This window comes from Benincasa hispida, chromosome 1 (genome assembly GCF_027475165.1).
Source record: "Benincasa hispida cultivar pf3 chromosome 1, pf3_genome.v1.1, whole genome shotgun sequence".
In the NCBI taxonomy this organism is placed as follows: Eukaryota; Viridiplantae; Streptophyta; class Magnoliopsida; order Cucurbitales; family Cucurbitaceae; genus Benincasa; species Benincasa hispida.
In genome coordinates this window covers 83,276,306-83,290,556 of record NC_143478.1, presented here as the reverse complement: position 1 = coordinate 83,290,556, position 14,251 = coordinate 83,276,306, and the positions used below count along the sequence as shown (strand labels likewise).

Below are 14,251 nucleotides of genomic sequence, written 5' to 3'. Positions count from 1 at the left end.
AAAGAAAAATCAATGGTGGAGATTTTAAACTAAACTAGTCGTTAGATACAAACAAAATATAATATTAAATTTATTTTCTTTTTAAAATTAATCCAAAAAAATAAAAAAAAACATACCATGTGTCAAAAACTAGCCGTTAGACACAAACATAAAATAATATTAAATTCATTCTCCTTTTAATTCATTTTCTTTTTAAATTGATTCTTTTTAAAGTCAATCCAAAAAAAAAAACCATACCATGTGTAAAAAACTAGTCATTAGACACAAAAATAATATTTAATTTATTTTCCTTTTAATTTATTTTCTTTTTAGATTGATTCTTTTTAAAGTCAATCCAAAAATTAAAAAAAAAAACATACCATGTGTAAAAAACTAGCCGTTAGACACAAAAATAATATTAAATTTATTTTCCTTTTAATTCATTTTCTTTTTAATTTCATTTTTTGAAAATCAATCCAAAAATCAAAAGTCCATCATATGTTAATCTCTTAATGATCCACCATTCAACCAATATGCTGCCACATGTCTAAATGCAAATGGTCTAGTTATGCCACGTTATCCACCACGGTATTTTCTCTACAGACTTGTTTTGGTCATATCGTCTTCATTTTAGCTCTAATTTGAGTGATTCAAGAGGTGTTGGAATCGTTATTCCAAGCTCTACGCTATGAACATATTAAAACACTAAAATTTTCAGTAATTAAAAATTGAGTTTGTTATCATCAAAACATTGATTAATTAATTAATTTGAGATTAAGGGCCAAAAGGCCAACATAGGGCAAGTGAGAGATTTTCTTGTACTGAGCTTTTGTGCCCTAGTTTATTGTTTTGTACTAAGTTTTTTTGTACACTCCACTTCGTTTTAGGACAAGTAGGAGATTGTTGGGGTTGATGTCGTAAAGTCTCATGTCCTGTAATTTGTAAACAGTTTGTACGAACGCTTGTGTTGTTAATATATGATATTTACTTCACATCTTGTATTATTGCTCATTTGCTTATTTTATTTGCTTTACCACAAACCAATAAACATAAAATCTCTGGTTATCTGTATGTGACTCAAGCATGTATGTGGTGACATACAAGTGGATCATGTCTTGAGTGATAACCAAAATGGTCTGTAGTATATGGATACAGAAGGAAAACCTTATCCTGGTAACGCTACGGATGCGGCCCGCTTTGTGGAATGGTCACAAGTGTTATGACTTGTCACAGATGGTCTGATCCTGATCATTCTTGTTGGGGACATGCGAGCAGGGGCATCCTATACAAAGAGTTTGTATAAGACCTGACCACGAAGTATTAACGTCTCGTTATATAACACCGTTCATGATAGAGACTTCACTTCACTAGGATGACCATAGGTAACATGACCTCAATCCTAAATGAGTTGGGAACTCCTGCTATTAAGGGCGGTCATTTGATTTGTATGGGTGCGAGTGGCCAGTTTGCCGATTCAAACCTACCATTTTGGGGATTCGTCTGATTTGAGAGCTGGAAGCTCAGCTACACAAGATGGAATTCACTCCTTCCCCGAGACAGGGGTAAGTAGATAGATAGGTCCCTTAAGGGCTGATTCCAGGGCTTGAACGATGTGACGCCACGCACCTTCTCTTGGCTCGAAATGTGTTCACACATAGTTGGACTATGTTGTATTGTTCATTAGAGGAATCAGTGGTACTTAAAGAGTGAGATGAAACTACAGGGGTAAAACGGTAATTTGGTCCAACTGTACTTTCGAGCATCTGTGAAGGGTCATCGTACTCTTGATTGATTATATCCGATGGACACAAAAATATATCTATCGTAAGAAGAGTTCACCCGTTGGTCTTTAGTGGAATGTTTGACAGTTAACGGATGGTAGATCTCGTGGCTAAAGAGTTTAGTCAGCTATTCACGGACCATTGGAGCTTCGAGCCACAGGTCCATTAGGTCCCCTGGGTAGCTTGGATAAAGTCGAGAACCAATATGTGGGTTAATTTGAAATATTCAAATTGACAAGAGGAAGTTCGATTATATATGATATAATTGGACTGGTTAATTATATATGATATAATTGGCTAAATGAATAAGATACGTTATTTTGGAGGAAATTAGATATAAATATGATTTATATCAAGTAGAGGAGAAAATACTATAGTAGATATGTGATATCAAACTATAAGATAAAAATATAATATGATTATATATATTAATTAATTAGTTGGTTAACTATATGATAATTAATCCAAAATTCACATTCGGACGTGGTTTAGTGGGCAACATCGGTTATTGTAACCGATGAGTTAAAATGAAAATGGTTTTCATTTTGATCGATCGCCCAAAAGAATTTGTGAGAGCACGCACTGGTGATACTAAACGATTGCTTAAGCTTTTCGAGAGCCTATACGATAGCACTCTCCGCCTAAACGATTGTTTACGTCGTGCCTAAACGATCGCATTCTATTTCCTACACGATCGGATGGCTTCTCTAAACGATCTTATAGCGTGTTGTTTTTACTAAACGATCGCGTACCTTTTCCTAAACGATCATTCAGTAAATCCTACACGATCGTGTAGCTTCTCCTAAACGATAAGCTATTCTGCTATGCGATAGTGTTTTCTTCCCTTCCACTTACTTATCACCTGCACGATTCGTGTTTCCTCCTTCCTATACCAAATTCACCAAAACCCACCCTTTGGGTTTTCACTCCGAAAATACCCAGGGCTCTTTAGTGGTGGTGTCATCTTCGTTGCGGTCGTGTGTTCGCGGTTGTTCGTGCTGCTACAGTCGTCGCTTCCGCTGAGCATTGGTAAATCGTTTGGAGGATTCCGCTGCCTTGAGTGCCGAAGTGTGAAGAACGTCTTCAATTGGTATGACACTTTTTCCCTTGTTTTATCTTTGTCTTAGCATGTCATTAATTAAGTTTTGTTTGCATAACTGTATGTATTGAATGTATAATATGTATTTCAGTCATGGTGAGATCGGAGCGATCCGAACGTGCTCATGGAACTCATAGATATGAGATCCTTCAGTGGAGACATACAAGTGGATCATTTTTAAATGATAACCTGAACAGTCTGTAGTAAATAGATAAGGGGGTACCTTATCCTAGTGACACTACGATATGACCTACTTTGTAGATGTTACAATTGTTGTAAAATTCTACAATTGTAGGGATGATGCCCTAAACTCTCGTTGGGTCCTGTAGTTTGTAAACACGGTTTTGAACAAATGCTTGTGATGTAATAATATATGATATTTTCTTCACTTTTATCTATGGAACATTGGATGTTTTAATTGCTTTACCACAAACCAATAAACTAAGGACCCTGGTTGTCGTTTGTAACTTAAGCATGTATGTGGAGACATACAGGTAGATCATGCCTTAAGTTATAATCAAAATGGTCTGTAGTATATAGATATAGGAGGGAAACCTTATCTTAGTAACGCTATGAATGCGGCTCACTTTGTAGAATAGTTACAAGTGTTGTGACTTGCTACAAATGGTCTAATCCTGATCATTCATGTGAAGACATACGAGCAGAGGTGTCCTATACAAAGGAGTTTGTATAAGACCAAACCACGAAGTGTTATAGTCTCGTTATATAACGTTGTTCATGACAGAGACTTCACTTCACTAGGATGACCATAGGTAACATAACCTCAATCTTGAGTGAGTTGGGAACTCTTGCCTTTGAAGGCGGTCCTTTGATTTGCATGGGTGTGAGTGGCCAGATCACCAACTCAAACCTACCACTTTGGGGATTCGTCTGATTTGGGAGCTGGGAACTCAGCTACACAAGATGGATTTCACTCCTTCCCCGAAGCAAGGGTAAGTAGATAGATTACTCTCTTAACAACTGATCCCAGGGCTTGAACAATGTGGCGCCACACACCTTCTCATGGCTCGAGAGGTGTCCACACATAGTAGGACTATGTTGTATTATTCACTAGAGAGGTCAGTGGTACTTAGGGAGTTAGATGTAACAACAGGGGCAAAACGGTAAATTGGCCCAGCTGTACTTACGAGCATTTGTGAAGGGTTATCGTACTGTTGATTGGTTATATCTGATGGACATAAAAATATATCTGTGGTGAGAATAGTGTAGCCGTCGGTCTTTAATGGAATGTCTAGCAGTTAACAGATGGTGAATCTCGTGGCTAAAGAGTTTAGTCAGCTATTCATGCATCGTTGAAGCTGCGAGCCATAGGTCCATAAGGTTTCCTTGGTAGCTTAATGGATTCAAGTTGAGAATCAGTTTTTGGGTCAGTTTGAAGTGTTCAAATTAACGAGAGGGAGTTTGATTATATATGATATAATTAAACGGGTCAATTATATATATGATATAGTTGACATGATGTATGAGATACATTAATTGGAGGAAAATGGTATAAATATGATTTATATCTAATGGAGGAGAAAAATGCTTTGGTTCATATGTTGCATTTGATGTGATATTAAACCATAGGTTATAAATATAATAAAATTATATTTATTTTTTATTTTAACAATTATAGAATAATTGTGGTAGTTTTTTCTCCGTAACTGAATGATAGTGAGAGGTTGCATTCAGTTTTCATAACTGAATGATAAAATGAAAATGGTTTTCATTTTGCAAAGGATCAAACATTCGCTCACAGATAGTGTATACTACTTATCGCATAGCAAACCAAGAGCATACATGATAGCTCAACGTTTCTAAACGATCGTATACACGCGCGCGGTTTACTAAACGATCGTATACACGCGCGCGGTTTACTAAACGATCGTATACACGCGCGCGATTTACTAAACGATCGTATAGGTTTTACTAAATGATCGTCTAGCTGTTTCTTATACGATTGCACGCTCGAGTGTTTACTAAACGACCGTCTAGTTTTACCTAAATGATCAAGCATTGTCTATACAATAAACACCCATTTTCTCCCATTTGCTTGGTCATGGTAAACGATTGTGCTTTCCTCCTTCCCTCTACCAAATCCAACAGAGCCCACACCTCTTGGATTCTCACACCAAGAATACCAAGGGTTCTAAGTGGTGGTGTCTTCCTTGCTACCATGTTCGTGAGGAGTCCATTCATGGGTAGACGACATAATGTTTTGGTGGACGATTTCTTGGACAATCTCAGTGAGAGTGAGAGGAGCAGTCCTTGGACGAGAACGAGATTTGAGGCGAAGAAGGGTTCTTCAGTTGGTATGTATTTCGTTCTCTTTGTCATTTAAAGTTCAAAGCATGCCTACAATTTGTTGTTAAATGCATATCTAATCTGTTTGATTATGAATGCGGTAATTCTGTCACAATGAGTTTGGGACGATCTTGCTTTTGCTCAGAGGTACTCTTTGATCATAGTTCCTTCAATCCTAATCATTCATGTAGAGACATGTGAGTGGGGGTGTTCTATGCAAAAGGGTTTGTATAAGACCGAAGCACGGAATGAATAGTCTCACTATATAGCACAACTAATAATAGAGACTTACATTTCACCATGATGGCCATAGGTGACATGACTTGAATTCTGAGCGAGTTGTGAACTCCTGCCTATAAAGGCGGTCCCTTGATCTGCATGGGTGAGAGTGGCCAGCTCACTGATTCAATATGCCTACCATTTTAGGGAACTCATCTGATTGGGGAGTTGGGAACACAACTACATAAGATGAAATTCAATCCTTCCTTAATGTCGGGGTAAGTAGATATATTGCTCCCTTAAGGACTGATTTTGAGTCTTGAACAATGTGGTGTCACACCCTCTGTTGGCTCGAGAGGGGTTTGGTCATAATTGAACTATGACTTATTATTCATTAGAGGGATCAGTGGTACTTAAAGAATTAGATGTAACTACATGGGCAAAACAATAATTTTGGCCCAACTGTATTTAAAAGCAATTTGTGAAGGGTCATCACACTGTTGACTAGTTATATCTAGTGGACACAGAAATATATATGTAGTGCGAAAAGTGCAACTGGTGGTCATTAGTGGAGTGACCGGCAGTTAATGGATGTTGAATAATTTAATTAAAAGATCTTAATTAATTATTCAAGTTGTTGGGGTTGATGTCCTAAACCTCGTAGGATTTTATAGTTTGTAAACCTTGTACGAACAAACTTGTATGTGATTAATAATATTTGATATTTTATTCACTTTGTCTATGAAATATATGATATTTTGGTTGCATTAACCACAAATCAATAAACTAACATCCACGGTTATCATTGTAACTTAAACATGTATGTGGAGACACACAGGTGGATCATGTTTAAATGATAATCTAAATTGTCTGTAGTATATGGATGAGACTGAGTACCTTATCCTGGTGACACTACGAGTATGACCCACTTTGTAGGTGTTATAAATGTTGTAAAGTTCTACAAATGATCTGATCCTGATCATTCATGTATTAGACATACAAGTGGGGATATTCCATACAAAGGAGTTTGTATAAGATCGGACTACAAAATGCTTAATCTCATTATATAATGTCGTTTATAATAGAAACTTTCATTTCACTAGGATGACCATAGGTAACATGACCTTAATCCTGAGTGAGTTGTAAACTTCTGCCTATGAGGCCACTTCTTTGATTTGTATGGGTGAGAGTAGCCAGAACGCCGACTCAACAAGACTACCATTTTGGGGATTCGTCTGATTGGGGAGTTGGGAACTCAGCTACACAAAATGGAATTCACTCCTTGCCTACTATTTTGGGGATTCGTCTGATTGGGGAGTTAGGAACTTAGCTACGCAAAATGGAATTCACTCCTTCCCTGAAGCAGGGGTAAGTAGATAAAGTGCTCCATTAAGGGTTGATTCCGGATCTTGAACAATGTGGCGCCATACCCGCTTCTGACCTGAGAGGGGTTTAGTCATAGTAGGATTATGATCTATTGTTTATTAGAGGGATTAGTGGTACTTAAAGAGCTAAATGTAACTACAAGGGCAAAACGGTAATTTGGCCTAGCTGTACTTACGAGCAATTTGTGAAGGGTCATTGTATTGTTAATTGGTTATATCCAATGGACACAGAAATATATCTATAGTGCGAAGAATGCAGTTGTCGGTCTTTAGTGGAGTATCCGACAGTTAACGGATGGTGGATAATATAATTAAAGAATTTAATTAATTATTCACGTACCATTAGAGCTTCAAGCTACAGGTCCATTAAGTCCCCTTGGTAGCTCAAAGGATTTAGTTGAGAAATAATTTTTTGGTTAATTTGAATTGTTCAAATTAATAAGAGAGAATTTAATTATATATGATATAATTCAATTAATTCAATTATACATGATATAATGATATAATGTATTTGATACATTATAGTTTAATTGAATGAATGAGTATTTGAATATGATTCAAATATATTTTCTATGAATGAGATTCATTGTATTTAAATTTAATATAAATATGATTTATATTAAATGTCATGAAACAGAGAAAAAAAACTATAGTTTATATTGTATATGATGCAATATTAAAACTATAGGTTATAAATATAATATGTAAGTTGGTTATCATATTTAATATGGTAAGTTGGTTATCATATTTATTTATATTATTTTTTATGTTGGATAATAAACCATTTTTCTCTCTAACCACCCTAGTGGATGGTTAAACAGTTTTTATTATAGATGGAATAAATAAAATAAGATTTTATTATTCCAAAAGAGAGTTACACGACTGGTGATTGAACCTATACGATAGATTGAGAGCCTATACGATAGAAGTCTTCACACTACATGATTGAGGCATCTTACTATACGATAGTCTTCTTCCTCGATCGTCTTCCTCTTTCAAATCTCACAAACTCCCTCCTAACCAAAATAGTCAGAGCCCACCACTCCTGGGTTCTCACCCTGAGAATACCAAGGTCACCAAGTGGTAATGTCCTTCACTTTTGGTTCGAGTTTTTCTTGTTGTTCGAGGGGTTCGTGAGTGTTTGAAGATTCGTGACAGTTCGAGGGATTTACGTGAAGAATAGTTCTTCAAAGGTATAATCACTTGAACTTTATTTCATGTTCAAAAGCATGTTGTAATTTTGTTAAGATGCATAATCTATATGTTATACTGTAAATGTTTTGTTTTCAATCGAAATGGAATTTAGACGATCCGCTTCCACTCATAGGTTCTCTGTAAAATGAGTTCCTTCACAAGTACCATTAGAGCTTCAATCTACGAGTCCATAAGGTCCCCTCGATAGCTCAACTGGGTTGTTGAGAATCAAATTATTTTTGGATTTATTTGAATTGATTATATATAATATAATTAATATAAATTAATTATATGTGATATAAATAATATAATATATTTGATATGTTTTAATATAAAGTTTATTTGAGAGAGAATAAATATTTGAATATGATTCAAATATTAATTATATGAATTGGAGTCGTATAATTAAATTTTAATATAAATTTGATTTATATTAAATACCATAAGTTAATGAGAGAATTTCAAACTATAAACTATATTATATTTGATATAATATAAAGTATAAGTTATATATATATATATATATATAGTATAATACATATTATACGATAAGTTGATTATCATATAAATATATTATATTAAATTATTTTTTTAAAAAAATAAATTTAAGGGAGAGAGTTACACTCCCTCCACTTAATCCTTTTTTAATGGTTACATGGGAGATAAAGGAGGTTATGCATGATTTTGTTGGGATTGATGCCCTAAATCTCGTAGGTTCTGTAGTTCATAATTTTAATGTACAAACTTTTTATTTATTTAATAAAACATTAGATGTTTTATTTGACATTTTGTAACATTAACCCATGAACCAATAAACTAACATCCAAGATTATTTTCTGTAACTTAAACATGTATGTAGAGACATACTGGTGGATCATGTTTAAGTGATAACCTAAATGGTATGTGATAGATGGATAAAGGTGGGTACCTTATCCTGGTGACACTACGAATACGACCTGCTTTGTAAATGCTACAATTGTTGTAAATTGCTACAAATGATTTGATCCTGATCATTCGTATGAAGACATGTGAACGGGGTATTTCATACAAAGGAGTCTGTATAAGACCAGACCATGAAATGACTACTCTCATCGTATAACACCATTAATAATAGAGACTTACATTTCACCAGGATGACCATAAATGACATGACTTGAATCTTGAGTGAGTTGTGAACTCCTACTTATGAAGGCGGTCATTTGATTTGTATGGGTGAGAGTGGTCAGATCGTCGACTCAATAAGCCTACCATTTTGGGGATTCGTCTGATTGAGGAGCTGAGAACACATCTACACAAAACGAAATTCACTCATTCCCAAATGTCGGGGTAAGTAGATAAATTGTTCCTAAAGGATTACTTTCGGAGCTTGAACAATAGGGTGTCACACCCTCTCTTGGCCCAAAAGAGGTTTGGTCATAGTTGGACTATAACTTATTATTCATTTGAGGGATCAGTAGTATTTAAGAAGTTAGATGTAACTACAAGGGCAAAATGGTAATTTTGGCCCAGTTGTACTTACGAGCAATTTGTATCGGTCATCGCATTGTTGATTGGTTATATCCAATGGACATAAAAATATATATGTAGTGCGAAAAGTGCACCTATCGGTCTGTAGTGGAGTGACTGACAGTTAATGGGTATTGAATAATTTAATTAAAAGAGTTTAGTTAATTATTCAAGTACCATTGGAGCTTCAATCTGCAGGTCCATAAGGTCAGCTCAATAGGGATTAATGATAACTAATTTTAGATTAATTTGAATTGTTCAAATTAATTGAGGGAATTCATTATATATGCTTAATTTAAATTAAGTATATGTGATATAATTAATATAATGATACATTATACTATAAAGTTTATTTGAAATGAAATAGATATTTTAATATGGTTCGAATATTAATTACGTGAATTGGATTCATATAATTAAATGTAGTATAAATATGATTTATATTAAATACCACAAATGATTGAAGGAATTGAAATTATAGGTTGTATTATATTTGATACAATATAAAGACTATAGGCTATGTGTTATATTTGATATAACATATAGTTAAATATATACTATATGATAGGGTAATTATATAATAATAATAATAATAATAATAATAATAATAATTTATTAAATCATTGTTATTTATTAAATTTTTTTAAAATTGAATTAATTGAAATTTTTAAGTCAATTTCGGAGGAAGTTGTAACTCTCTCCCTCTATTTTCTCTCTTGATTGATAGTGGTTACGTGAAGTGATTTTCCATCTTTTTCACATAAGGTTAATAGAGAACAATCACTCTCTGGCTTTTCTGAAGAATTCACTGCAAAAGAAAATCGCTCTCTCAAATCTTTCTCCCTCTCCCAAAAGATTATAGAGTTCATTCCTCCTATAAACTCTCATTTCTTACAGCGAATACAAAGGAAGATCTTGTGGTGGCCATTTTGTGTTTCCTTGATTGTGATCAATTCGGAGAAGAGGACTCGTGAAGAACGGCTCTTCAAGGGTAAGTTTCTTGATTTCTAAACCCTAATCTCCTTTTCCCTTCTTTTACAAGTTGTATAAATTTATCTGATAATGCATATTTTGTTTAGTAAATTTTTCATTCTATGAAAATAAAAATTGGGTTGATCCCCACTTCCACAATGGAACTTCACAATTCCTTTAGTTGGTATTAGGGAGTGATTTTTTGTCCCAAATTTTAATTTTTCAGAATTGCATTTTACAGATTTGGTGGGTTTCATTCTGTAATATTTTTCACATTGATGAATTGTATCGAATGTGAATGGTTTCAATTTTTGGATGTTTTGGGATTGGACCCTTTTAGATTTATTGCTTTGTTTTTACAAAATGGTTTGTAAAGACCCTTTGTTTTTTTGGCATAAATTGCGATACAGACTATATTTTGAAAGTCTTGAGTCGTTCATGATCATTTCGGTGGATTTCTGAAGAAAACGAGGCCAAAATTGGAGAAGGATCGATGGATTTTGTAACTGTACAGTGACTATTATACAGTAGTGTTGCAACGCAACGACAAACGAAGAATTTTCCATAGTGTTGAAACGCTCCGAGCCGGAATTTTTTTTTCATGTTTTGGTTCTTCTGGCTCATGGTTCATCAGATCGCTTGATTTGGTTGGTTCGTGGCCAGTTTGGGTGTTGGGTGGTCCGGTTCGTGCAATTCAAGGTTCGCTTCGTTTGTTTTGAACCGGTTAAACTATTAATTTGTAATAGTTAGCTATTTTTAATTAATTAATTAATATAAGTGTTATATCATTTTAGGAGGAATCAATCCCAGTCCAATAATCGTTTTAAATTATGCATATGATGTATGATTTAATTTATATAATTATATGTCATAATATATACTATATAGTAAAATCCCACCATAGGTTATGCATTATTCATGCATCATTTATATTGTCAATGTTATAATATATAGTTGCATTATTTAATTTTGGCATGCTCATGCATCATATAATATAAATGTTATGTTTGCATGCATTAATAACATAGTCGTACATAATTTATATTATAAGTGTTATAATATATAGTTGAATGTATGGATGTATGTATGTTATTAATTATTTCATTACTTTAGTATATAAGTGTCATGTATGTTAAGTAGTGAAATGGAATTGCATGAAGCATGTCACTACTTTAGGGTATTTTATAATTGTTATGCTTTAACATGCAATGGTTGGTTTTAATTTATTTCATTTTTTTTAATAAAGGTTATACTTTAATGAAATTAGAAATTAAAATCAATATTCATAATTGCATGCAAACCTTAGGTTAGAATCATTTTTTAAAATAGTTTTAAAACATGATTCACAAAGACCTAAGATCACATTTCTAATGAGATTAGAAATAAGTTTAATCTTTTAATCAGTTTAATAGGATTAAATTGGTTTTAGTTAAAAGATTAAATTTGTAGCAAATGTATCTATAAGGGACCTTTTGTCTATGACTAGTTTTGTCTAGGCCAGGGTATTTAAGTTGATGGAAACGGAACACTCCTACATGGTAATTGACTTGTAAAGGTGAATTAGATATATTTGCTACAAGCATGCAATTATTTATTAAGGTTTATTAAAGTGTTTAATGAACATTAATCAAAATTGTTTAACTATCTAAAGTAAGTTTTACTTTTAGGCAAATTTAAATAATCACTTAGTAAAATAATTAGTCGTATTTTTCTAAGTTAAATTAACCATAAGTAAAACACTCAGTGGGAGGAGAATGAGTTATATGATACTCCATTTTTCATTTTTCATGTTTCTCCCTTGAGGTTCACATCGTGAGATCTATACTCGGCCTCAAGGCACCTTTCTTGTGTCTCCTTACGGGTGGTATTTGTATAGGTTGATACCAAGGTGAATAGAGAGAGAGTTTATAGTAAGTGGGGGCGAGACGTGTGTTAACATATCCCTCTGTATCTCTCATTAGTTTGTAATAAATTTTCATGCTCGGCCTCGAGACACGTTTGCTTTTGTCCCCCTATGGATGACATTTGCATGACTTTTTACTCAAACTCCAAAAATGGATAAGATTGCTTTAGTTTTTGCCTCAGTTGGTTTTCCCTATGGTTGGCTCATTGGGGCAAAATTTTAGAATATAAAATGAGGGGTTACACTTTCAAGAAAATGTTAAACAAGTTAACAGTTCTTGGACCGAACAACAAGGAGTTGTTCTATATATTGGTTGAGATAGTCTCATTTTAGTGAAAGGGTACTTGATCATCCTATGGTGGCTTTTACTATGTCTCACTGAAACATCATTGCAAAATAGATGTCACATAGGATGCATTAAATTATTTTGTTAAATTGATTAGTTTTTCAAATGGGTAATGCTTGAATACTAATATAAATAATTTGTATATTTTAATAATTTTTCATTATGACTTCCACGACATTAAATTTACTCGTCGCCGACAAACTTACTGATGAAAATTACACCATATGGAAAAACACAATCAATATGATTTTAATCATCGATGACTTGAGATTTTTCCTTATGGAGGATTGTCCTTCTGTTCCTACTCAAAATGCTCCTCAAAATATTCGAGAGGCATATGCGCGTAGGATACAGGAAAATGAGAAGGCCCAAGCGTATATCTTAGCAAGCCTTTCTGAAGTCCTAGCCAAGAAGAATGAGCCTATGATCACTGCCCATGAGATCATGGAGTCCCTGCAGGAGATATTCGGACAACCATCCGCACGATCAGGTATGACGCTCTAAAAAACATCTTCAATGCCCGTATGCAAGAGGGGGCATCTGTTAAAGAACATGATCTTAACATGATGGCCCACTTCAATGTGGCGGAGACGAATGAGCTTGTCATCGATGAAGCCAGTCAGGTTAGCTTCTTACTAGAATCCTTACATGAAAGTTTCTTGTAGTTCCGTAGCAATGCTATTATGAACATGATTAATTACAACCTAACCACTTTGCTCAATAAGCTACAGACTTTCCAATCCTTAATGACATCCAAGGAACAAAAGGGTGAGACAAATGTTTATTCATCCTCCAATAAGTTCTATAGAGGTTTGACCTCTGGAATTAAGTTTGTGTTTTCTTCTTCCGGTACCATAAAATGAAAGAAGAAGAAAAGTGGAAAAGGAAAGCTAACTCACCAGCTGCTGCCTAGAAGGGCAAGAAGGCCAAGGCTGCAAAGAGAATTTGTTTCCATTATAACCACAAGGGACACTGGAAGAGAAATTGTCCCAAATACTTGGCAGAAAATAAGAAGGCCAAGCAAGGTAAATATGATTTACTTGTTTTAAAGACTTGTTTAGTGAAGAATGATGATTCAATCTAGATAATAGATTCAGACGCCATTAACCATGTTTATTCTTCATTTCAGGCAATTAGTTCCTAGCGGCAACTGAAAGCTGGGGAGATGACGATGTGTGTTGGAACTATGCACGTCGTCTCAGCTGTGATAGTTGGAGGACTCTGACTTACTTTACAGAATAAATATGTTTTATTAGAAAATGTATTTTTTGTTCTTGACTTAGAGAGGAACTTAATTTATGTAAAGTGTTTGATTGAACAAAAATATGCTGTACATTTTTCTTTGAATAAAGTATTGGTATAGAACTTTGTTCTACTAAGTTGGAAGATAATTTATATGTACTAAGACCGTTAGCAACTAAAGTAGTCCTACACACTGAAATGTTTGAAACTGTGATAACTCATAATAAAAGACTTAAAATTTCTCCTAAGGAAAATGCTCATCGTTGGCACCTAAGATTAAGACACATAAATCTCAATATGATTGAGAGATTGATCAAT

The 14,251-nt window shown here is 34.1% G+C and overlaps 1 protein-coding gene across 1 annotated transcript; it reads left to right on the top strand.

The window, feature by feature from the left end:
- Positions 1-12,970: 12,970 nt before the first annotated feature.
- Positions 12,971-13,835, top strand: LOC150038776 (uncharacterized). Its single transcript, XM_090314416.1, has 3 exons — positions 12,971-13,181; positions 13,223-13,314; positions 13,821-13,835. The coding sequence occupies exons 1-3, from the start codon at positions 12,971-12,973 to the stop codon at positions 13,833-13,835; spliced, it is 318 nt and encodes a 105-aa protein (XP_090170542.1).
- The last annotated feature ends 416 nt before the right edge of the window (positions 13,836-14,251 follow it).

Bases quoted from the DNA above. Each gene is read 5' to 3' on its own strand.
- LOC150038776 (XM_090314416.1), top strand. From the start codon at position 12,971: ATGGAGGATTGTCCTTCTGTTCCTACTCAAAATGCTCCTCAAAATATT. The intron at 13,182-13,222 runs GTATGACGCTCT...CCCGTATGCAAG, and splicing joins ACAACCATCCGCACGATCAG to AGGGGGCATCTGTTAAAGAA.